General features: G+C 39.9%; 1 protein-coding gene across 1 annotated transcript in view; it reads right to left on the reverse strand.

Annotated features, from left to right (window-relative positions):
* GCH1 (GTP cyclohydrolase 1) overlaps positions 1-27230 on the reverse strand; it is a 38514-nt gene extending 11284 nt beyond the window's left edge. The window contains exons 1-3 of the mRNA XM_081048333.1: positions 26760-27230; positions 7209-7318; positions 2723-2778 (exon numbers count right to left, since the gene is read on the reverse strand). Coding sequence (XP_080904459.1) covers positions 2723-2778; positions 7209-7318; positions 26760-27099 — 506 coding nt within the window. The 5' untranslated portion in view covers positions 27100-27230. The remainder of the gene's footprint in view (positions 1-2722; positions 2779-7208; positions 7319-26759) is intronic.
* Between the last annotated feature and the right edge of the window lie 239 nt (positions 27231-27469).

Genomic DNA, 27469 nt, shown 5'->3' on the forward strand with positions numbered 1-27469 from the left:
TACTTTTTTAACTCTCCTTCACTCCTGCCTAAATTACATTTCTGTCAATCAAATCCACTCCCTATCCACTGGAATATGCCTTGCTCCTGCTCTCCTATTTGCCTTTGCTCATGTGTTCACTACACCTAGAGGAACTTCTCTTCCATTTAGAATTCTGCTCAGCCCTCCACCTCTGGCTGTCTTCGTCCCCGCCAGGCCACAGCCATCTGGGCTCCTCTGAACTGAGTGCTCCAAAACAGGCATTTCTGTGGCACCTGTTGTCTCATACTCTTGCCCTCCTTAGGACAGCAGCTCTATCCTACTTCTCTCTAGCACAGTACCCTTTCACAGTAGGTTCTTAATAAATAGATTAACCAGGGCTACCCAAGGCACTACATTCGAAAGTCAAGATTTAATTATGTTCACTCAATTATTCTAAGGCAAGAAAACGAATATATGTTCAATGGATTTTCAGCAACAAAAGGAATTTCTATTCAAACTGAGTTTACTCTAGAATTCTATTAGAGTTAAACCAGATGAACTCACTTCTGGCATTTTCTTGTTACTTAAGGCTTTACTGTTTGATATTTGACTTCTGTGGCACTGAAAGGTCATTCGTTTAAAGGCAAGCATATAACAAACTTCACACACAAGATTAAAATGAACGGTGAAGTTTTCCAAAGACATTAAGTTTGCTTTAGCTTCATGCCCTAAATATTATTAGTTCTTATAGGGAGTAAGCAGTTGGATAAAATCTTAGTCTTCTTCCCTATTTAATGGACGCTTTGTTCAAATTTTTTACAAAATATCTGAAAGTAACACACTCAGTTCTTTGGCTTAGTGTTGTTCCATGTTTTTCTTAATTTTCAATCCTATTAGTGTAAGGACAAATCCTCAGGCTAATAATCAACTCTTTTGTATTGTTTCACAAAAGCTTAATTTTGGGGGATCTTTTCCTTTCCCTAGGAAAGGAAATAGCTAAAGATTATCCCCTTCTACCCCCAAGTTACCATGTACTCCAAGATCTCACTGGATTACTCTAGAATCCATTTTCATTAAGTGTTAACCATGGTCTACATAGTATGGTCTTATAGAGAAGGCTCTTTACCTTAAGACCCAGGCTTAATGTGGTCTGCCAAGCATTCTTATAATATGAAAGCTATCTACTACACACCTTTCACACATGGACAATCTATTACAGGCATCGGCAGTACCAGAATTTCTATATGGGAAAGGTGTAGGGTTGGCAATAGAAATTACAACAGCATTGATTTCCCCCATCACCACCGATACCCTTTTCAGCCTCCCCTCGGCACTGCCACTGGGTACAGAGCACTGAAAGGTGGCAAGATGTTTCTGGATTTGTGTTAAGAGCTTTAATGCAGTGAAGCAATTACAGGTATGATATAATAACATCCTTTCTGGTGGCAAGAGTGCTGACCAGGAATAAGGTCAGAAACGAGGGATGTTAAATTTTTTTCTTCTACTTACTTTCTCCTTAATCCCTAGAGGAAATGAGTGAGAAAGTGGAAGTGAAAACAAAAGTAAAAAGAACAGCTGTGGAAAGCAGCTAACAGACTGCTGGATGGTTTCTACAGATTCCAACACAGAATTGAAAACGATCTGGACCACCATTGCAGGATTGTGGTGAATCCCAGAGTCTAAGTGGAGAAGAAACAGGAACACATCAGAGTCACAGGATAGTCAGTTGGTCACAGATTCATTTACTTCAATTTTGATGTGATCATTATAACGTCAATCAAGTTATCCAAACTTAGCTTGGTTTATTTTAAAGAGGGGTCAGGGTTGGCACTTTCTATTCATTACCTATTCCTTCATTTTATTCTTAACTTCTCAACACACACACACACACACACACACACACACACACACCTCCCATTATTTCCCCAGGACTCACCGACTCTATACAAAAAAATTACAAAAGAAGATATTTAGGGGCATTAAAATATTGGTCACTAGGCCTATCAGAGATATATGAACACTGACTCTCAGGTTGACTTCCAGTTAAACATAGATTACCATGCTTGTATATCACCACTCCTTCGTAAAACACAAATAAGGATGGTTGCAAAGGAACTTTTTAAAAGGCATGAACCCGCAGGATAAAGAATGGAAAAGAAAACTCTAGTAGAAAGGAGAGAAAAGGGTGAGAGTAAGCATTGTCTTGGAAGAGAGCTGAGAAAGCCAAGGGAGACACAGTCTTGGGTCTGCAGAGGTAAAGAAACCAGAAGTGAACTGACGGAGAGATGCTTGGAGGTATGCAGGAGGCAGGACGGAGGCTCCAAACAGTGGTTTGATTAAAATCTGAAAACAGTGCAGTGCAGTTAGACTCTTGCCCGGGTTTCCTCTCCCACCCCTCACTTTTAGCTAAACCACCCTTAACGGAAAGGGGCCGGACTGATTGCACCCTCGGGTCCTCTCCAGCCAGGGACCAGGGAAGGCTCTCCAGAGAAAGGTGTGAGCTCAGACTTCAAATGGAAGAGGAAGAGGGGTGGGAGGTGGGGGAGGAGGGTAGGCAATTGGGGAGTGAGAGGAAAAGGGCGTTTGTGTTTCAGGTCCTGTAATTCCTCAAAGTCTGTCTCAGAGACTATCAAGTTTAAGTTGCAATGTGTCGTCCACGTGAGATCCACACTGGTCAAGAAAGAAAGCCCGATGAGATTCTCACCATGTAGGGGCAGATTCTATAAACCTGTTTTCCTATTCATCACATGGTCATACTTACCTCGCAAGTTTGCTGAGGCCAAGGACTTGCTTATTAGGAAGATAACCGATATGAACCTTCAGAAAAGAGACAGAAATCATGAGCTAAGTGAAAAAACAGTGCTTCCTTGTGACAAAATAAGGAAATACAGGATACTTATTATGTAATTCAACACAATGAAAATATATCTTTAAGACATCTAGAAGATTTAAGACTTAGAAAAATGAAGCACTCATATAAGCATTTAAAAATTACATAAATGCAGTAAAACGGAAAATATACAATAATGACTTAATAAAATAACAAATGTGAAGTATAGTCACCGTATTTCCTGGTGACGTTAATAACTATATTAACAATATAGTTATTGTTAATAACAATAACAATTCTTAAAGTCTGTCCTCTACTGAGGGGAAACAGTCTCAAGAAGAAAGTGCAAATTATCCTGTAGCAATATTGAAAGGTAGCCAGGAAAGCCTCCTTTATTTTATTTACTTATTTATTTTTTGAACGCCTCCTTTAAATGGTTGAAACTGTAACTATAAATATGGCCATTCCACACATCACTGTGGCCTTAAAAGTTCCACCCTGTTGTGGAGTCCTGCTGCACAGAAAGAGGGGCTCCATGTCCTTTGCTGTGCATGGCAGCCCCATTTCTAAGCTACTGGAGGGAGCCATCTTCCTCACAGGAGAAAAAGGACACTGATACAAATGTGACTCCACAAGAACCTGGATCCGAGGTTCTTATAGAACCTACTATAAGGCAAAAGCATTTCTATAATCTTAATAGGTGCTGATTAATATCTAATATGTAAATGTTACCTCTCTTTGAGCGATGTATTAAGTATAAGAAAACATAATGCATAGTTCTCCAAAAAGGCTAATAAAGTAAATGGTCATTTGTGAGCAATCAATTAAGCTAATATAAAAGTACACTCATTTGCATCATGGTTTGTCAGCATTTGTTGTATGTTCAGCTAATATTTACTGTGCACTTGAATAATTGATCTAGCAGTAATTAGTGATTTTTTCATCTACTAGCGCTATGCTTGGGGAGTTTGAGAATACCAACTCATCTTCTTCCTGGCTGGCAGAAGAACAAAGAAAAGTAGCACCTGAACATTAGGTATTTCAAAGAAAAATTAGAGTTAAAACATTACCATAGAACCAAGGCCTTCTGTACCACCTGAAATTTTTATACCTATAAGCAGAGTTATCATTTGTGTATTCATTATACTATTTTTGGTCCTCCTAAAGATCCATTTAAGTCATTTAAATGTCCATTTCAGGAAATCGCCACTGAATAATATATTTAAAAACAGAGTTAGCTAGAACACAAACACAAAGGTGATCATAGCAGAAGGTAACAGGATATATTGATGAGCTATTGCAAATTATAATAAATACTATATATTTGGTCTTCATCCACAATTCCTGATTCACAGCTCCCCCAATCCTTGGAATCTCTCAAGTGCTGAGAGTGGAAATGCAAATTCCTGATGCTATGTTGGATTCTTGTTTAAATCAACAGTAAGACAGTTGACACTACTGGAAAAATGTAAATATGGGTTAGTTATTAGATGCTATTTAGGAATTACTGTTAATTTTGTTTATGGTAGTGCTACCATGGATAAGCATGAAAATATTGTTTTATAGATATGTATTAACAATTCGTGATAAAAAGTCATGCTGTCGATACATACTCTATATTATACAAGTATGTTGAAAATTTTACTGCTAACTTTTTAGGTTGATAATCAAATTGAACTTATGTTTCTAAAAAAATCTTTATATTTTAGAGAGCCATATTATAAGATATTATGGAAAAAATAATATAACATATAGGATTTGCTTCAAAATAGTCCAGTGGGAACGTCCCCTATGTATAACAAGATTGGTCCTTTACTGATAACTGTTGAAGTTGGTTGACGGGAACACAGAACTTTATAATACTAGTCTTTCTATCCTGTATATGTTTAATATTTTCTATAATAAGTGATTTTTAAAAGAGAGAGAAACCACTACACACACATCAGAATACTAAACTTAAAAAGACTTAAAGTGCCAACTGTTGGCAAGGATAGGAAATGACTGGGACTCATATGAAAGTATGTGAAGTGTAAATAGGTACAACACTAATAAATAAGCAAGAGTACAACCTATGACCCTGCAATTCCACTTGTAAGTACATTCCTAATAGAAATGCATGCATATGTGTACCAAAAGAATGCTGGCAGCAGTTGAGGGAAGAGTGAAAATAGGGAAAATACAAAACGGAGTCATTTTAACCAAGTTGCTAAGTTATTAACATTATAAAGGTTATGATTACGAAGGCATGAGGAAACAATTCTTTTTCTCATCTTAACGAGCCTGGGCACTTAAAATTTTGAACTCTCCAGTCATGCATCAATACCTAGGTATACACCAGTTCACTGTGCGTCAATGCCCAGGCATACATCAAGCCTACAAACAACCTTCTGACTACCCCCTAAAGAACTCAGGATGTGATCGTACTTCCTGGAACCCTGGTTCATTATCCAGACTGACATCTGACTGGTAACTGTCCTGGACAAATCCAAGAGCTAAGAATTTAGGACTAAAAATTCAAAGATATGACTTTTACTCTGAGTAAGAATTCTGAACTTTTCTTTCTTCTTCAGAACAGAAGTTCTGGGTTTTTCCCTGGCTGTGTTTCCAGTTTGCAAACTCTAAGACCCTTGAATAGATTTTTATCATTTATTTCTAGTTAAAGACTCTTTGTGCTCAGTTGACACAATATTGTTTGTAATAGCAAAACAAACACACACACACACACACAAAGAAAGAAAAACAACACAAATGTCCACCAAGAACAGAATAGATGAATTAATTATAGTATGCATGTACAGTGGAATAATATTAATATATAGCAATGAAAATAAACAAAGCACTATGACTTACAATGTGGAGCAAAAGAAGCCAGACACAGAGTACATGCTGTTGATTCTTTCCATTTGTATATAGTCTGTGCTGCTTAACAAAGGGGATGCATTCTGAAAAATGCATCATTAGGCAATGTTGTTATGTGAACATCAGAGTACATTTACACAAACCTAGATGGTATCGTCTACGACACACCTAGGCTATTAGCTATAGCCTATTTCTCTGAAGGGGAGGAAAAATAAGTTTTTCCTTTATCCGTCTGGGTTCTTGGCTGAGACATCCCTATAATAAAAGACAGATTGACAGGAGAAAAACAAAAGTTTAATAACATGCCTATTTTCTGTATACATGGAGAGACCCAGGAAAGCAGAGTAGCTCAGCAAAATGGCCGAAGCTATCACCTTAAATATCATCTTCAGCTGAAGACAAAAGATGTTAGGGGTCGGGGAATCAGTCAGGTAGGTGACCAGGAAAAGCACAGTGACATGGGGAAGGTTGTTAAGCAGACTTAAGTCATTGCCTTCTGCATGGATAAGAGCTTCTAGAGATAAGGTATCACTAAGTGAAAGGAATGTCTCAGCCCCATTATAATCTTATGTGAGCCTTAATTAACCAAAAAGTCCTTGTGCAGCAGATGACTGTAGTTGAAAAACAAGCACAACTAATCTACCTGTGGGGACAACAGATGGGTTAGGATTAGGAAGAGCCACAAGGTGAGCTTCCAGGCTACTAATAATGTTCTAGTTCTTGATTTATAAGGTAGTAAGGAATACCTGTATGATTTGTGTCTTTTCTATGTTTCACTTCTATAAAATATTTAAAAATGAAATACTTTAACAAAAAAATATGTAAAGCAAATGTTAACACATTTCAGGTGCTGGGTATATAGGTAGTCATAACACTATGTCATAAATCTACTATTTGAAAATTATTAATAAAAAGTCAAAATAAAATAAAATTATAATGTGGGGGGAGGGGGAGAAAACGGACAACTCTTGGTCCTAAACCCACACATTCTCAAAGGTATGTTTAACACCAACAAGCTGGATAACATTATCTAGTTTGCATACATTAGATTCATTTTTCCTACCGTGTTTCCCCGAAAATAAGACCTAGCCGAACAATCAGCTCTAATACGTCTTTTGGAGTAAAAATTAATATAAGACCCAGTCTTATTTTACTATACTATAAGACCGAGTATTATATAAGACTGGGTATAATATAACATAATATAATATAATATAATTCCGGGTCTTATATTAATTTTTGCTCCAAAAGATGCATTAGAGCTGATTGCCCAACTAGGTCTTATTTTTGGAGAAACACGGTAGAGAAAAAGAGAAAACCTTAATCTCATTATTTTAACCTATTCACATATTTTCAATGAAATGCTTGCCCTGAGCGCCTTCTGCTACTTTGTTTTTGTTAACTTCAAGCTATTAGTCAGGTTGACAGAAATGTTTATGTATAATTCTAAATATCAGGAATATTAAAAATTAGGTAACAATTTGAATATAATTATCCTAATTTAAAATTTTTCATTGTGCTTTTTAAATTGTTAGGAAGCAACAGAGAAAAACCTTACCTTTCCAATAAATGGAACTAGATGATGTTCACACATGGAAAACATATCTATGTCCTTCACAATCACCATCTCATCATGATCTTCATCAAATATAGCATCATTTAGGACATCTGAAATCAGAGGCTTGCTTTAGTAACATTTCCAAATTTACACAAAGATACAGAGTAGAAAAACTAACAATCTCTATGGGTAAATATAAAATGACAGAAAGAATGTTAATTCTGACTAAAATATTAAGGGAATGCAAATTAAAACTAGCTATTTTTCTCCCACCAAATTTTCTCCCACCTTTAAATGATGGGGGGATGGAATCCTTATGCTATAGTATTACATAAAAAAAAAAAAAGGCAGGATTATGAATGTATTTGCAGCATGAGAGGGAAATGGAGAGGAAGAGAGAGTATGCAACACAAAAGAGTGGCTATTTCTGTTGATAAAAATGGAATGTTTTCACTTTCTTCCTTACATTTTCTTGTACCTAACACTTCCTCTATGATGGATGTGTAGAAAACCATATCTGAGAAAAAAAAAAAATTCTTAGCCCTCTGACTCCTGAGGCCAGATCCAGACACATGTAAACTTCACCTCTGTTATCAACCTCCAAATAATTTTCTACTCTCATAAAGTTTCTAGTTATTGTATGCAAGTGTCAGCCTTATTCTAAACAGTTGCCTTCCTCCCTTCTTAAGGAAATAAATGCCACAGTTTTTATGTGTATGCCTGCCCAGGTTGGCTTTGGGTGATAAGCAGTGTCTTGTTTAACCAGTGGACTCCAACATGTGTGGACAGGCATACGGCATTTAGAAATAAAAAAGCTTTATTTTTAAAAAACTGCACTGATATCTGGATAGCTTGGCCAACTAGATAGAATCAAAGCACCTAGCTGTATTATTTCAAGGAATTGGGATACCCAATCTACAAAGTATGATGAGACAGAGAAAGGAAAAGATGAATAGAGCTTGGCACCCACCTCCAGCTCTTCCCCTCAGAAAGGCAGACTGTGGAGTGAGTCAGCCACAGGGAAGGCGTGCAAACGCCCACCCACACAGCCTGACCTTCAGTGGCTCCACTGCTACTAGAATAGAGGCTCCCAGAGATTGAGTCATAATTTAACTACAGTTATCATCCCCTGAGTCAGGCTATTCTGAGACACGTTTGACTGTGTAGTAGAAAAGTCATCAGTGTAGTCAACAAAAAGTAAACATATGGGGTTTAGATACACACACACACATGACACCCCTGTTAGGAGGCTGATAAAATACAGCGAGAAGGCTCAGTGCCCTTCTTTAAGTAAACACTCCTCCAAAAGCAGTCTTCTATTCTGAATTCTCTGCTCTAATCTTCAGTCATATTTCTGAAAGAAGTCCAAAAATAGATCCTTAGCACTCTCCAGAGTATCCTACATTTCTCCAAGATTTTAATATAACATTATTGCAAGGAACTGCTTACTAAAATCTTAGCCAGGCAAGGAATCTCCTGAAAGAAAAATTAAACCAAAAATATTCCTTAAAGAAAGAGCAAAAGAAAACAGTGAAATGTAGGAAGCAGTTATTTGTTTTCTCCGGCAAAGAATAAGAACATCCCATTGTAAGCTCTGACAATAATCATATGGCCTGTGTTAAAAGCTGGCCCTTGAGTTAGGCTAAATTAGCACTCGGTTCCATCACTAACTAGCTGTTGGACCTTGGGCAAGGCACTTTGTGTCTCAGTCTTCTCGGCTATATAATGGAAATGAGAAAAGTACCTACTTCACAGGGTATCCTGAGGATTAATGAGATAATCCACTTATGTTTAGAATTATGCAGGTGAAATAAGTGGCAGTTATTATAATTATGATTGAGGGAGTTGCTAAATTATGTGTCCCATGCACACTAATGTACATCAGAATTTCAAAGGTAATAATGTGCTTCTAAGAGACAGACTATAGATAAGGAAAAAATAGTAATTTTACAATGGGCTAACCTGGCAGACATTCCCTTATGCAAGTAATCAAAGGTAACGCCACCAGTAATAAGACATATTTGATACTGTGCGGCTCCAGATAGAATATGAGAAGGGCACATCACCTCTGTGGTATTCTTCCCAAAAATTGGTAACTGCAGCCTCATCACCAGAAAGACTGAGCAACATCCTACACAATATCTAAGTACTGTGTTTCCCCCAAAATAAGACCTAGCCGGACAATCAGCTCTAATGCGTCTTTTGGAGCAAAAATTAATACAAGACCCGGTCTTATTTTACTATAATATATTTACTATAATATTACTATAATATAATATTTTACTATAAGACCGGGTCTTATATAAGACTGAGTATAATATAATATAATATAATATAATATAATATAATATAATACCGGGTCTTATATTAATTTTTGCTCCAAAAGATGCATTAGAGCTGATTGTCCAGCTAGGTCTTATTTTCAGGGAAACACGTAAGTACTCTTTAAAAAAAACATGGAAAGACTGAGGAGCTATCACAGATTAGAGAAGACTATAGAAACATGACAACTAAATCCACTGAAAAAACTAAAGTCTGTAGTTTAGGTAATAGCATTGTACCAATATTAGCTTTTTAAGTATTGATAACAGAGGAAGCTGGGAAAGAGTATATAGAAACTCTCTGTACTATCTTTGTAATTATTCTGTGAGCCTAAAATTATATCAAAATTAAAAAGTAAAAAAAGAAAGAAAGCAATAGGACAATGTCCATCAACTAGGACGTATTGTTTAATAGATCACTACCTAGCAATAAAATGGAATAACTACTACTACATGTACTAAGATGGCTGAATCCTCCAAAGAATTATACTAAGTGAAAGAAGCCACACACAAAATAACTACGTATGAGATCCCAGGAAAGGTAAATATAGTGATAGCAAGCAGACAGATGGTTTACCAGGAACCAGAAAGGTGTGTGAGAGAGGACTGGCTACAAAAGAACCTTTTTTGGGTGATGAAAACAGTCTGTGTCTTCATTGCACTGGTGGCTATACAACCGTATGTGTTTGTCAAAACTCAAACTGCACACATAAAGTTGGTGAATTTTATTGAATTTAAGTTATATCTTAATAGAACTAACTTTTGAAAATAAAATTTTAAAAACCTGTAGTATAATATACAACCTTTGGTGTAAAGAAAGGGGGAGATATGAACGTATACAGACCATGTTTCCCCGAAAATAAAACCGGGTCTTATATTAATTTTTGCTCCAAAAGATGCATTAGGGCTTATGTTCAGAAGAGGTCATCCTGAAAAATCATTCTAGGGCTTATTTTCCAGTTAGGTCTTATTTTCGGGGAAACACAGTACATACATGTGGTTATCTTCAAAAAGAAACACTGAAAGAATAAATCAAAAAGCTAATAAAAATGATTATCCATAAAGAGAACAGGGGAGAAAAGATAGGGATAGAAGTGAGACACCTTTGAATATCATTTGTTATGTAGTTTTGACTTTGAAATCATGTAAATGTTTTACACACTCAAAATTAAACCAAAAAGAACAAAACTAGCGACCTTCATACTTAATAGTTTGTATGGTAATGGAACACTAATGTGTTGCTTATATCCCATTTCATTAAAATGAACCCAGCCTATAAACTTGACCTAGCCAAATCATTTTTCTTCAATAACAAAGTTTCCCTGCTATATTTATTTATGTTTTGCTCCAACATATCTGAAAGCTACCATCTGTGGCTAATAAGAACAAAACACTATCACAGATTGTTTTAATTTCCTGCCTGTTATCAGTAGCAAGAAGGTAACCCTGGAAACAAGGATTTATGGCATTCTATTTCCTACTGTTGGTCATAACCAACAAAGAAAACCAAAGCAGCCTCCAAAAGTTAAAGTTTTGTCTACAACACTACATACAAAAAAGCATAAAAGCATACCTTTCTCATGTCATTCGTGACAATAAGTAACCCTGCTGGACAGCTGTCTCTCAAGTATTTAGTCCCTGCCTAAAAGTTCAGTGAGGCAGGCCCACAATATGAACCCCAGCACTTATTTAAGCACGCTTTGAAGCAGGGGGTCTCAGACGCCCCAAATGGACTTGTTAAAACACAAATCACTAGACCCCCACCCCTAGAGCTTCTGATTCAGTAGGTCTGGGTGGGCCTGAGAATTTGCATTTCTTACAAGTCTCCAGGAGACGCTAATGCTCCTGGCCTGAGAACCACTTTGAGAGTCCCTGTTTTGACATCTTTCATGTTTGGGGCTACAACATAGAATCAACACCTTCAAAAGGCTTCTACTCAAACAAAATATATATTAAAAAACAGGTTTCTGCTGGGGTCAGGGGTGGGGGTGGGGGCAAAGGAAAAGGAAACTCCTGGGAGATATCCCCAGAAAAGAAAATTTTTATCTAATGGAGTTTCCTTTGAATGAGTAATAATAGGAATTAGCACTATGTGGCTGTTTCGTGATCAGCACCAAAAATTGGAGATCTCCGAGGCAGCCAGAATTTCACACCTGATGCATCTTCCGGAAGGACAGTGTTAAAAGACAATGGAGTGTAGTGTAGATGCCTGATCACTGCGCTGTACACCTGAGGCTGAAGCTGACTAACAGTGAATGTCAACTATAATTTAATACATATATGGTCACAGTACAGCATAGGGAATAGAGTCCGTGGAACTGTAACAGCTGTATAGGATGTCAGAGGGCTAGTAGATTGGGGGAGGGAGGTTATCACTGTGAGCGGTGTAAATGTCTATTACATTGTTTTGTACACCTGAAACTAATTTAAATATATATACGTATATATATACATATATATACATATATATATATGTATATGTATATATATATATATATATATATATATATATATATATATATATATATATATATATATATATATAATGGAAGAAGGCAGGCTTCCATCCTAAGGGGTCGGAATGGAGTCTGCCCCTTCATTTTAGAATTAAGAGAAAACACAGAAAGCAAGAGCTAAAAAGGCATCAAGCCTCTTCGTTCTTGGCTGAAATTAAAGCAACTCAAGGTGCTACTAAAGATAAGTGCACCCTGATTCAGTGGAGAAAGGTCTGAATCACTGGCCCAAACCCGCCCAACACCAAAGCTGCTTCTACCAGCGCATAGCACTTATTCATTCCACCTCCTGGTGTTACTGTTACGTGTGCTAATTTCTCCCAACCTTGGACGTAAGCGTTGTAGCTTAAGGCTTGGGAGTTTCCACACAGTGTCCTGTATGCCATGCACAGAGCCAGAGTTAAATATAGGTCTTCCATTTTATCCAATTAATATGTCAGTCTGTATCCTGTGATTTACTTCCTTAAAATAGATTTAAAGAAGGGACGCCAAAGAAACTCGTGGAAACAGGAACATAACAATTCTTACTGCAGCAGTATTGGTAACAGCCAATATTAAGAATTTAAATGTGTATCAGAAAAAATTATTACACAGTTTGGGTAGAGTCAAATAATAAAATACGACCACGCAGTGAAAGAGAGTGAACCTGAGCTTCATTTATAATTCTCTGAAACAATGTCCAATTAAAAGAGCAAGTATCAGACGCAGTAACAGATACATGAAGTATGATCCATTTAAATGAAGTAGAAATGGACTTACGTGTTGTTTGTGGACATACAAATAAAATGAAAATATTGCAAAAGGCATGAGGGTTACAGATCAAATTCAAAATAGTGGTTAACTGAGTAGATGGAAGGTAACAGGATCAGAAAGAGATAACTATGAAGCTTTATTTGTATTTTTTAAAGCCAAATACTAAGATTTATTGAAATGATGAATGTTGATTAAACTAGTTCTTTATACTTTTTCTTGCATATTAGAGACATTTCATTAATGAAAACGTTTTGTGTGTGTTTTTTTTAATCTGAGGTTTTCATACACATGCTAGTGTTCTGTTTTCTTCCTGGAATAAAAAAAGCAAGAAACTGGAGTTATCTTTGCAGAGAAGACCTGGGGCTTCGGAGGAAGGTGACACAGGAAAGACAAAGCCTGCTTCAAGCAACCCTGCTGACTCCTTCAGAAACCTCCCTAAATCACAATCTGCAATTAGACAAAGCCTTCTGCCCTGAGGGTAGTGTTCAAATTTTTTGCTTTCTGCTTTCTATTTGAAAAATGTGTCCTACGAGTTAGGAGCAACAACAGTGTTAAATTAAAAGAGAGAAGAAAATCATTATCTCTGCTTTCATTTCCATCATGAGGGTTCACCTCGTTAGCACTTCCAAGACTCACAGCTTTCTGCACAAGACAGAGCTAACATTTGTAAAACCTCGCCAAAATAAGCACGAACCCAAACATTCCACAGACTGACATAATGGCAGAAACTCCAGACGCGTTTAGACAACCGTTCACACCATCTGCTGGAGTAGGCAGAGCTGCCGCACAGCTTTGATATAATCCGTGAACTTATTTCCTCAACTGCAAGCGTGTGAGCAGGAAAGATCCAATGCATCGTAAAGAAGGTAAAAGTTTGGTTATTTTGGAAATTTTCACTCCTGTCATCCTTAGCAGGTAATTTCCCATGTTGCTTTTAAACAATTAAAATACAGCTAACACAACATGGATGAACCTTGAGGGCATTACGCGAAGTGAAATGAGCCAGACAAAGACAAGTACTATATGGTATCACATATGTGGAATCTAAAAAAACCAAACTTGTACAAACAGAGCAGAGTGGTTAGTTACAAGGGGCTGGGGGGCTGGGGGAGATGGGGAGATGTTGGTCAAAGAATACAAACTTCCGGACAGAAGATGCATAAATTCCAGGGATTTCATGCACAGCTTTTTTTATTATAGTTAACAATACTGTATTACATACTTGAAAGTTGCTAAGAGAGTAGATCTTAAGTGTTTTCATCACAGAAAATAAATGGTAATTATGTGAGGTGATAGAAGTGTTAGCTAATGCTATGGTGGTAAGCATTTTGCGACATGTAAGTGTACCAGATCAACACGTGACACACCGAAAACTTGTATGTTAGCAACGATATGCATGCTTCATTCAGCAAATATGGTACTGGGGAGCTATTCCCATCCTCCCATAAACATGATGTCTATTGGTGAGGGACAATTTTGTATATGAAGTTATATTTATTAAGTAAGACATTTTTCTTGATTACAGCAGTAACGTTCATTGTCGTTTATTTATAAGATACTGCAATACTGAAATGAAAAAATGGAAACACAGTCTCTCTACCCAGACACAATTAATTAACTGGCTCTTAGGGAACCAGATGCCCAATGGTTCAAAAAGTAGAATGGTAAAATAGAAAGGATGAATTAAGAGAGTCGCGAGACCTGAGTTCTCATTCAAGCTTTGTGAAGACTATGACCTGGGCTACAGGGTCCTCAAGGTAAGAGGATGGTTTTAGAGAAGGAATTTAACAGGCTCCCAGGTTCCTGGCTTGCACAGCTCTGGGGATGCTGGACTCAATGATGAATTAGGACAGAGCTCCCCACCCAGCCCCCCGTCAGTGTTTGAGATGTGCATAGTGTCTAGTGGTTTTCCACACTGAAGGAGGGGGAAGCACCTGTTTTAAACTATTCAAATGTATTGATGGATAAAACCAAAGGCTGCCCATCACACACATTATTAACACTCAAAGTTATCCAAGCCAAAGAACTCTCATGCTGGTCTCAGTTTACTACTCTGAAAATTTGTGGTAAACCAAAATTAGAATTTTAGAAGGCTATCTAAGGAAGGAAACAGAATGTGTTCAAGGAGTCATCAAAAAAAAAAAGAAAAAGAAAGAAAAAAGATGCACACTTGCCAAATTTAGTTTTTTAGTTGGATAATTTTGTATAGCTTTCACAATCCAGCTGTTAAACTGAAAACGGAATTTACAAAACAGATGGTGGTAACAAGGTCTGTTCTAAAGAAAGAACACACCAATCTGATAAACTATCCATTTGCTTCAAAAGCCTTTAATGGGCTCAGCCCTTATCGTCCTACCTTCACTTATGCCATGAAATTTCATATAGACAGATGTTATGGAACCATCTGTAATCCTATCCAATGAATCAGTGCCAACAGGGTTTGCAAGCCACCATCATTAGTGACAAATGATAAGACAGAAGGGACCATCTTTCCGAATAGTGACTCCCAGATATAGCCAATCCCAGGGCACTTTGGCAAATACAGCTTCCCAAGTCACCCTGAGCAAGTCTGGTTCATTAGGTGTCGGGGTGAACTGAGGACTATGGCTTTAAAAAACCCAAGTGATGCTGATGATCAGTCAGGCTGGGCGCATAGGTTCTCTCCAGGGGTGGGAGAGGAGGAGGATTGACAATGGACTGCTGGTCCTAATTTGCTGTTTAGGAAGGCCAGACATTGGGCAATATAATTCCTCACCATAAACCCTCACTGCAGTCACCAAGTCAGGTGACAATTGCGGTGGAACACTGTGAGGTCTGCACACCAGCTGAAAAGGGAGGCTTAGAACAGAGACTGGTGGGGTAGGTGACAAGAGGGGGAGACAAGGGAAAGAAACTGGAGCCAACTTTATCTAGAGCAGGTAGCAGAAAGGACCCACCTGGTCCTGGAAAAAGAAAAGGAAGGAGGACCCTGCATAAGAAACTTGTCTCCATATCCTAGAAAAATATCAGCCACTTAAGGAACCAGTTGGGTTCTATGGCCGGCTCACTAGAAATCAGTTTCAAGGGTAACTTGATCAAGTTTGCATGCGCGGTCCTGTACTAGTTTCTGAGCTGGACACAAATATGTCAAACTGTGACCTCAAGAAACTTAACATCTGAGGAAACGAGAGGCCTATGCTTAAAAAATATTTGGAGAATGACTAGAAACTAAACTACAAAAGCAATCGTTTACATAAAAAAAGTATGGGCTGAGAGAAACAATACGGCTATACTGAAGACAAAGATTTGACTCAGGCCTTAAGGATGGATAGGAGGAAAGGAGGAGAGGGTTTTCTAAAGCGGATAAGGAAGAGGATACTATTATGAGATGAAATACTGAAGTGGGAAACAACAAAAGGGCAAGTGGACTGCCTGAGTGGGTCTATGTATTGGGCAGAAAACACTTTCTCTTCTATTTTAGAGCACTGTTCAAATTAAATGTTACCTTTAGTTCGTGACCTCAAGCCCTGCCCTCTGCATTAGTCAAAACAGTTTTCATCCCCATTTTACAGATGAGGAAAGTGATGGTCTATTTGGAAACATGAAGTGCCTGCTGAGTGTGAGAGCTGGATTTTGACCCGTCCTTTGACTTCCAGGTGAGAACCCTGATCACCAGCCACCAGAGGTCTGAACATGACCTACCAGAAGAATGGCCTAAAGGGCTTGGAGAGGCCAGAGGGAAGAAACCCAAATCAGGAGTGGCTGCAGGTCACAGTCAACCATGAGGGGACAAGACCGATCTAAAGCAAATGACAGCAAAGGAAACAAAGAAAGCAAGTCTGATTTTTTAAAAGAAAAGTAAAATTAGTTATAAACATGGGGGTTAATTGAGGAGATGGTCAAGCTAACTGCTACCCAGGAGAGAAGATAGAAAGAGTGGCCTGAGGCTGCCGGAGCCCAGAGGCTGGTAGACATTGTTCGCAAAATACTATTTTATCAACTATTCCCTTGGTTTATACAAGGGAAACATCAGTAATTTAATGCTACTTTGACCTTTACTTTTGGAAATCAAACTGAAACAGTTTCAGGGGGAAAAAGAATTCCATTAAACCTTCAAACTAATAATAAATTTAAAAAGGCCTTTAAAAAAAGAAACTTTTCTATAGAAGTTCATCCTAGGAGACCAGTAAAGAATCACTTTTCAAACCAACTAGAGTCTTTAAATTTTCAAGACCAAACATTCTGTATCTTCTGGTTGTGATATTGCATGAAGAAAACAGCATTTCTGCTACAAATGTTTCCCCTGAATTTAATCAAGTCTTTAGATCTAACTTCCAATTTCCAGGAATATGAGGGATAGAGAAACAAGTTAAATGGAAACAAGAAGAAAATCAGACGACTCCCAAAGGTGAATTATCTTAAAGGACAACCGACAATCTCTGCTAAATCAGTGTCATATGAGGTGCAGGGGATGGTGGGGGCAAAAGGTAGCAGAAACTCGTCTAGATTAAAACCTAGCAATCAAATGCAAATGCATGGATCTTGAGTGGGTCCTGGTTTGAACAAATCATGAGGAAAAGATATTTGGGACAACTGGGGAAGTTTGAATATAGATTAGGTATTAAATATAAAAGAATTAATCATTTTACTAAGCATACCATAAGTATCTAAGAAGAAAAATCTTTCTAGGGTGACATTTCACCTCTAAATACACATCTCTGATTTGCTCTCAGTAAAAGAATAAACCATGCCAAAATGGAAAAATGTTAATTTTGAATCTATGTAGTAAATATATAGCTGTCCATTATATAATTTTGTCAATTTTTGTATTTGAAATTTTAAATAAAAAGTAAAAGTGAAATAAAATGTCATGATCCTAAACAATGTTAGTTTTCTTGATATTACTGTTCTACCAACTAATCCAACAACTCCTCTTCCAGATGGTGTGAAGCCTTATCAAAACCTCAAGTGCTAGGATGACTAGCAACTGCTTATCCTAGTCTACGTCTACAATACTCCTGAGGGTAAAGTCTTTAAATAAAACCTTTGTCTCATCTAAGGGGCTATAGGTTAGAAGACCACAGACCCTAAAGGACACACAGATGAAGAACCTTTTCAAAAATCTGCGTCATAAGGAAAACAAGAGACCTGTTACCATGGAAACTATCTTAGCCGGCTTGAATGTTTCAAAGGAAAGCAGTGCCTCTGTCAAGGAAAGAAGTCTGAGTTCTTTCCTTGCTAGGACCTCACTGGTCAGCTGCTAAAAGTCAACAGCATGGACGATGAGACAATCCTGACATGCCCATAGTGCAGAGACCTCAGTGTGAGACTCTGACTCGTAGTTCCACTCCCTCCCACTGTAGGCCAGAGCCATAAACGTCTTGAAGTGACTTGTCTAGGGTCTTACCAGTTAGTGGGGATGCTGTGACTGGTCCATACCAGTTCTTCCCATTATACCAGAATGAGTCCTTGTTGACACACTAAAATCGTTTAAGAAACACCAAATGGACCTAGGATTTTATCACTGAACAAAATTTCTAGCACACTAAGTATGAAGCTGAAAGACTTGTGTCAGCCTCTTCTAAACTGCTGCACTTGTAAAGGACTCCACCCTCAAAATGCTCAGTGTATTGTGGTGGAGGGGGGAATAGAAACAGATGGATATTATCAGGAAAGGAAAAAACAGCAGGGATAAGCATGGCCTCCCTCGAGGCACATCCTGAAGGCACCACCAGCTGGAGGCTGTCAGCTAACCACTCCTTGGAGCTGAAAGGCAAATTGTTTCTGAGAGGTAACCAGAGTGCCACACCTCCAGGGTTGCCTGTACTCAAACAGAAACACTTGTATTTTGAAGGGGTGGTCAGTTAGAGAGTTGTGAGCTACAGCAGCTCACCCTTAATCTGAAGTTCTGCAAACTCCTCCCTGAGTTCACAGCCTCTCAGTTGAACTCTAACACCTTCATCACCGCTCATGAACATCTTACTGAAGTGCATAAACTACAAAATAGGTAGCACTGTATTTAAGCTATGTGAGGAAGAAATGCCTCGTGTGGGGTGTCTGGCTGTGGCCTCTGTTGAACTGGGCCTGGATTCCTACTTAGAACAAATTAAAACTAATACATGTACATAAAACATGTCATGCCTCACAGCAAGAACCATGTACTGTTGGCAAAGCGCTTCACTGAAATAGCATTGGGACCAACTGAACCTCAACAATATTCAACCCCAAACTCAGCAACGGCCAACTTCCTCACCTAAACCTGGTCGCTTGTTCACAGAAGTCTAGATAGGCCATAGCTGTTGATAAAGCGGGTTCAGGGGATCCCTCAAGGTTAGCAACCAAAACCAAAAAGGAGAGTCAAGGAAAATTAGAGGAAGAGAGCAGAACAAGCCTCATGTACGGCTTCTGTCTCAGTCTCCAGCTCCAGTATGGGAATGAGACAGAGTGGTTTTTCAAGACATACTATGCACCAAACTAAAATACCAAACTGCCCCTCATGAGGAGATGGGGATGGAAGATTAGAAAAAAATGCTGGCAAGATCCTTGAACACAACATTTCACATTTCTTTCTTTCTTTCCTTCCTTCTTTCCTTCCTTCCTTCCTTCCTTCCTTCCTTCCTTCCTTCCTTCCTTCCTTCCTTCCTTTCCCCTCTCATGAGGAGATGGGGATGGAAGATTAGAAAAAAATGCTGGCAAGATCCTCGAACACAACATTTCACAGCCATGGTGAAGAAAGACAAGATAAAAATCAAGTTTTCAGAAGGAAGAGACCTATTCGATTTTAGTAAAACCGCATTGGCACTAATGCATTGGAGCAGGACAAGCTAGGAGGCAAGGCAGCAGGTTGCGAAGTTACTGTACTTCAGGTAAGGAATGACTAAGAGTCAGAACAAGAGAAGATAAGACAGTCCAAAGAAACTTGGAAGTACGAGTATCAAGATTTAGAGCAAGAGTAACCAAGGGAATAATGAAAAAGGAGAATCTCAGATAAAAACAAAGGACCAGATTATAACGGCTAGAACAACTAGCAATGTGTGTTCAAGTCAAGTTCCCTAGAAAGGCTGAATGGCCAGATGGACTTGAAAACATCAAAGGAAAGAGCCAGCCCTAATGCCTCCCATACTGATCTTTAAAGTTTAAAATAAACCTAATTGCTTTGAAAGCTTCGTTTAATTTTAACTCTATGGTACAGTCAACTATGACTATTAGTGTTATTTTTTTTATTCTACAACACTTAGACCATAATCTTCTCTAAACTAACATGGACTATTTCTGATAAGAAAGAAAGAGAGAGAGAGAGAGAGAGAGAGAGAGAGAGAGAGAGAGAGAGAGAGAAAGAAAAGAAAAGAAAAGAAAAGAAAAGAAAAGAAAAGAAAAGAAAAGAAAAGAAAAGAAAAGAAAAGAAAAGAAAAGAAAAGAAAAGAAAAGGAAAGAAAAGAATTTCCTTCTGACTTCAGCTCAAAAGCTACCTTCTCCATAGTCACTCGTGGTTTCAAGTCTCTGCCAGAAACACCCGCGCTCCTCGGACCAGGCTCTTCCCTTTGACACCTAAGGCTTTCACTCACCAGCACCTAGTATGTTGCTGCCTTGATATACACACAGAGAAATTTACTTGATCCTGATGGTCAGGAAAAAAATACCTCAAAAATTTTTAGTTTTTTATAATTTGTCAAATTTAGATTTCTATAATTTGTGAAATTATAGAAAACCCTAACGTCCTACAGTCTGACTTCTGACCACATTAAACTATTAAAACTACTAACATCACCTTCAAATCAAATCTCAGTACCACTGCTAACACATACAAAATGTCTATAGCACTTCAAATATGCTGGGCATTTCTCTTAGCACTTTATGTGTACGAACTCATTTAATCCTCAGACTAACTCTACAAGATGGGTGAGTACTATTAATAGCCCCATTTTACAGATGAAGCAATTGAGGCACAGCTGTTAACAGGATGTGAAGCCAGGCATTCTAGCTCAAGCCAATACTATGTCTCATGACCTCTTCGTTTTGTGCTTTGTTCCTTTTGAAGCCGTTTCTGCCAACAGTTGCACTCTTGGATGTCCTGCCTCTGATACCACCCTTCTGAGCTATCTCTGCTGCTACTTCTCTCACTTTTCTCACTATCTCAATGCAGACATCTCCTAAAGTTTAGGCCACTCATCTCCTCCTCTTATGCGTTGGAGGAGCTCAGGCACTCTTCTAGCTTCAACTGTCAGCCTTATACTGATAATTCACAAATGTAAATCTCTAGCCTTAAACCATCATGCCATCTCTCGGCCTGTTTAAGTCACTCTCTTTTCCTGTGCACAAATGCAAATTCTAACTACCCTTATCTCAAAATCTGTCTAGTTGCTTGTAGTGCATAACAAAACAGTCCAGAATTTAGAGGTGTACAACTATTTTATTATGTCCCTGGATTCTGTAGGTCAGGAATTTAGACATGGTACAAACAATGTCTGGGGCCTCGATGGGGATGACTAGTCAGTTGAAGGCTGGAATCACCTAAAAGAGTCTTTACTCACATGTCTAGTGCTTGATTCAAGTTAGCTATTGGGACCTCAGCTAGAGCCATCAGCCAGAATACCCACATGCGGCAGAGCTTCCTCACATGGCATGGAAGCCTCAGAGTAACTGGATTTTTTACATGGTGGCTCAGGGCTCCACAGTGTCCCACATTCTTAAAGCACTTTCCAATTAATCCAATCCCATAATCTTCCTCGTCACAAAGGAAAGAATATTGTAAGGATCAGGTGCTTTTTACATACCTTCTCATTTCTTTTAAGAGCCAAGGTAAAACAGGTATTACCACCCTTGACAAAAAGGGAAAGATGACAATTAAGTATAGAGACATGCCGGTAATTATACACATAAATGACATGGTCACTTTCAAACTCAGGTTCTTTCTATATGCAATAAAGATCACAATGAAGATCAAGTTTGCAAATATACATATTACTATTTTTCTCTAATTTCAGGGTAAAGGTTTTCAGTAGACAGATTTTTTTCTTGCTGGCTAGCCATTAGGAAGAGTTGTGTTTGTTTTACTCCTTGATTTAAGACAACTTTGTCACAATATGTTTAACTTATCTATTTGAAAATGCATGCATATACTTCAAAAATAAACAAAACTGAAAATACAGTGGAAGGTCTTGCTTCCACTCTTGTCTGCCATCTACCCCGTTCATATCCCTAATTAATATGTAACCACTTACGTATCCTCCAGTTCTTCATGCCAATATAAACATTTTTGTCCCTACCTCCTTATCTTTTTCCTACAAAATATGTACAACTCTTGAGTCATTATTCATGCTAAGGGACTAGAAATTTAGGTTGCTTCCTTTCAAGGCTGCAGTAACTAACCTTGAACGTATATCATTTCATGTATTCAACTATCTATATAAGATAAATTCCCAGCGCCAGGATTTTCAAGTAGGAAACACACATTTGTATTTGATCGATGTTGCCAAATTATCCTCCATAAGGATAGTTACACTCTAAAAAATAGTATTTGTTTCCCTATAACTTCAATAACAGTATCAAATTTCTGCATCATATGAAATAATGCAGTATCAAATTTCTGGACTTTTGTCAATCTAACAAGGAAAAAATGTAGCTTGGGGTGGTATGTGTGCATTTCTTGAGGGTGAGGTCAAGCAAGCATCTTTCCATGTGTCTCAGAGCCATTTGTATTTTTTTTCCTGTGAACTGTTTACCTGCCTTGCCAAGTTTACCTGTCTTACCTGTCTTTCAACTGTGTTTTGGGCCTTTCTCTCACATGAATTTCTAGCATCTCTTTTTATATTAGTGTGATCATCCTGTTGTCTACAGTATGAGGTATTTGTATTTCTTCCGCTTGTCATTTGACGTCATTTATGTTGATATCTGAGATGTGAAAGTTCTTAGTTTTTATATAGTGAAAGTTATAATTATTTTTTCATGGCTTCTAGATTGAGTCGTAATTAGGTACATTTAAACTGCAGACTTAAAGAAATGTATTAAGGACATGAACAACCTTACATATTTTAAGCTTTATTTTAAATACTTTTAAACTAAACCAACAATTACAAAGAAAACCTAGAGTTCCTATATACCTTCTTCAGAGAAGAACTCCAGTTAACCAGTTCAGAAGAAATTAAAGAACCAAGCATCATTAGTTTGCAGCTTCTAATAGACCCTGGATCGAGGCAATCACCAATGGCTACTAAAACTAGGAGGTAAAAGGCTGGTTAAAATGCAATGGGTAGCAATGGATTCAGACGAGCTGGTGCAAGGGACAGCCTGCGATGCTAGATTCAAAGGGTAGTCAGTTCCGGGGAGAGGTGACAGTGTCTCTTCCAGCCCGCCCTCCCAGCCCTGAAACTACAGCCCAATGGTGGACAGTAACCAGGAAAGTTGTGTACATCCATGATAAAGCACACAGTGGAAAGTAAGAGAAAAATGCACCAGGCACTTTTGAAGAGAAGCTACAGGGAAGGGGGAACGGACAAATTCCCCAGAACACCAGAAGTTAGTTTTCAACCTATGCAGGAAGAACTGAAAAAATAATAATAGTAATTTGGAAAATGTAAAATACCAATTTTTTTTTAATATTTTAGAACACTTATGTCAATACTATTAACCAAGAACTGATATACAAAGGTGTAAAGTATCTTGTTTACAATCACAGAATAGTGATAGATTCAAAGAAGTTTGTTTCTGTTCAAAATAATCTAGTCATTGACATATGCTGTCTTCTAAAGAAATAAAAATTAGAGATTGTGCAGGATCGTTTTCTCTATTACTGTTCTATATTTTCTATAGATTTAAAGTATCCTTCCTTCTCTCTCCCACCCAGGTTGGTGCCAGGCCTGGACCACCACCATCTCAGGTTCAGTCCTTTAAGTTCAGCACCATCCTTGACATCCTCTCCTCTCCTTTCTGTCTTCTCTTTAACGATGTACCTCTAAGAAATTGATAGTAACTCCTTAAGTGTGATCCTCTAGATAGAGGCTTTCAAACTTTTCAGCGCAACCCACAGTAAGAAACACATTCTACATCTGGGGCCAGCACGCACCAGAAAAAGTCATACCTACAAAACCTACACAGACATTCCTCAAAACATTTACCCTTACTGTATGTGATAGACTGATCTCCATTCTACTCCACCTTTTTTTATGCTGGTGACCCAACTATTAGGTCACAATGCACAGTCTGAAAAGACTTAGATAAGATACACTGCCACGAGCTATGATCAAACTACACGGTGACTATTTACATTTAAAAAAATTTATTACAGTAAAAGATACATTGCCATTAATTCCCCTCAGTATAGTGATGTGTGACACGGAGCCTTATCATGATGGAGGATGATTTACGGCACACTATAAAACACACCGCTCACCGGACTGACTGCACCACACAAGGTGAAACTTGTCACACACTGTTACTAAAGTTCCAAGCGCCACTTCCTGTATTGAAGATCCCTGCCTTCCCATCGGATGGCACTCGACAGCAGCACTGTATTTTGTGATCACAGTGGAAAGGCTCTGTGACACACATCACTTCTGGTATGGCAATTTCTGTCAAATAAAAACATTACGGTATGTCCTCATCAACCTTATTCACCAGATTTGGTACTGTGAGACTTCTGGCTCTTCCCCAAAGTGAAAATGATTCAGGACATTGAGGCAACCATGACAGAGCAACTAAAGACACTGATGAAAGAAGACTTCCAGAACTGCTTCAGAATGTGGCAAGAACGATGGGATAATTGTGTTCGAAACAAGAGGGAGAATTTTGAGGGGGATTAATGGCATGTGTCTTTTACTGTAATAATTTTTTTTTGTTTAAACATTCCCCGTATTTGTTGATCACACCTGGTACATCTTTCTAAGTAGCAACATAAGGAAGTGGCTTGATTCAAACAGCTCTACCAGGAAGCTGTCAACCTCTCTGCCTCGGTTCTTTGTTACCGGGATAAAAGAACAGTATTACCTCAAAATGAAGCATTAACCAAGATCATCCACACAAAGCACTTAAGAGCATAAAAAGTATTCAATTAATGGCTGTTAATAATTATTAAATGATCCGTGGACTTTTTTATTGTGATAAATATACATAAAATTCATCGTTTTAACCATTTTAAAGTATACAACTCAGTGGTATTTAGTACATTCACAATGTTGTGCAACAATCATCACTCTCTAGTCCCAAAAAATTTTTACCCCAAAAGGAAACCAAGTACCCATTCCAACTTCCTCCCCAGGCCCTGGCAACCTCTAATCTGCTTTGTGTCTCTAGGTCCACAGACTTTTAAAATAATAAAGTAACATTTGACTAGAGAAGTTTTCTAAAGTAGAATGAAGTGTTCTTTGGAGTCCTTAGTCCTATGGCTCATAAGAAACTTCTGCTAACCATTTCTTAGGTAAACCTTGTGAGCCACTTACGGGAATTCTGTGACCTGTCTTGGGGGTCAGAAATCTGTCTCTCCTGTGAATTCTGTTAGGGCAAGATTCCCAAAGCCTGACCAGTGTAGCAAGGAGACTACTTTCAGTGTCCACAAGAGGCAGAATAAGCAGGCCTCATCTATGAAGATATTTCTTCATTACCTCATGGAACATCACCAAATTACTGAATATTTTACCAAATGAATGTTTATTCTTCTGTCTTTGCATTTTGAAACTCTGCTTTTGAAGCTCTAAACTTTTATCATCAAGGCATTAAAAAAATGAACATGGGCACAATTCTTGGCTTTAGGGTATAGTATCATTTCCTTTTGGGGCCCACCCCTCTCACACTGATTTCCCACCCTTCCGTTTGGGTGTGGAAGAATAGGCAAAAATAACTTTGTTCTTCCCAGGACCTATTCAGGAGTCACCAGATACTCGACTTTAATATTTCTTTATTAAAGAAATAAATGTCACCACGAAGCACAGAAGGTGTTGGTCTCAGCTGCAGAAGCCAGAAGCTTTTTTTTGTTTTGTTTTGTTTTCTTATGTTTGTTTTAAACTGAAGACCAACACCACTCACCCCGCTAGGAGGCCATCAAAGTCCTCATTTTCCTCCTCTCCACCCACCCACCCTGCTTTCCCTGAGTCCTGGGTGAAAGGCAGACCCTGGGTGATAGCACTGGGCCAATCCAGCTTATTTGGCGTGTGCGGGGGGCGGGGAGGAAAGTGGGTGGTGGAGGGACTGGACTCCAGGTTCCAGAGTCCAGCGAACAGCCCTGACTCCCAGGGAGGCACTTGATTACTTTTGGGGTTTTCGAGTCGGGGAGAGAAGAGAGCGAAGGCTTTAAGCAGCACACTCACCCAAGAAACCTCACGCCTCAAATTCTGGGGGACCCCGTGCCCAGAACGGTACCAAATTCTGGAAAAGTCCTGAGCTAGAGTGAATTTGATGTGGACAGAAGTGAGTTACAACTTTCTGAGACCTGGGTGCCCTGATAAGTCAGAGAGGGTGCAGGTCCGGAGTGTGCGGTGAAGGATCACCCGAGCGCTCCCAGCACACGAAGCCAAGGCTTCACCACAGACCGATCACAAATGAAACGCAAGAAAAGGCATGACCTAGAAAGCTGTCACTTCCACAGGTGCCCAGATACTCCTTATCGTGGGTCCAGCACGTGCTTCACGCATCCTGCCCCGGGCAGCCCAGTCACCGCGGGCTTGGTCTCGCCACGCCGAGGCTGGAAGGGCTGAGTGCAAGCACCTAGCAGGGAGGACCCCGAGAGGGCGGCCGCAGCGGGTCCCCAGGTGCAGAGGCCGCTGCCTCCCGAGGTGGCCGGACATGCGTCCCACGCAGGGTTCTCGCCTCGGCTGGCAGGGGGCCCGGCCCAGGGCGGGGTTCGGAAGGCGATGGCACTCCGCTCCCTCTGCCAGGAGGGAGGCAACTCCGGAAAGTTCCCGGAGTCCGCGCGCGCTTTCCGCAACCACCTCCCCGGCGTCCCGCACGCGGGAGCAACCCGCACCCGCGCCCACGCGACCGGCTGGCGCACTGACCTGAGATGGTCTCCTGGTAGCCCTTAGTGAAGAACTGCATGGCCGTGGCCGCCCTCCAGGGCGTCTTGAGCAGCCCCTGCCGCTGCGGGTTCTCGCCCAGCGAGCGCAGGATGGACGAGTAGGCGGCCGCCAGGTTGGGGAGGTTCAGCTCGTTATCCTCCTCGCTGCGGGGCCGCTCGCCCTTCCAGCCGTCCATCGCCTGGGCTCTCTTGGTCTCCGGCCGCGGCGGCTTCTCGGCGGGTCGGCTCGGCCCCGGCCGCGGCGGCTCTGCCTCAATGCACCCATTGCTGCACCTGGGGTCCCGCGGCCTCGCCGGCTCTCGCCCGGGGCCCTGCTCCATTTTCCCGCCGCCGCCGCTCGGGAGGAACCCAGGGACGCTTCAGAGGCTGCGACGAAACTTCGCCGGCTGCCGCGGGCAATGGGCTGTGGTCGGAGTCACCTAAGGAAGGTAGGCGATCGGCCGGTGACACTGACAGGGACAGCCCTGGGCTCTTTTTTATGGGCTAGCTGCTCGGCCGGCGCCGCGGGACGTTCTCATTGGTGGGTCCGACGCGCGTCACGGCGCTCGCCCCGCCCCCGCCCCGCCCCCGCCCCGCCCCCAGCCCCGCCCCCAGCCCGCCCGGGGCTCCCGCGAGCGGCGGTGCTGCCCGAGGGGTTCGTGGCTGCGCTCCGCGGGGCGCAGTTGGAAAAGGCAGCGAGTCACAGGCGGT

Source organism: Rhinolophus hipposideros (assembly GCF_964194185.1).
Source record: "Rhinolophus hipposideros genome assembly, chromosome: 5".
NCBI classification, from domain to species: domain Eukaryota; kingdom Metazoa; phylum Chordata; class Mammalia; order Chiroptera; family Rhinolophidae; genus Rhinolophus; species Rhinolophus hipposideros.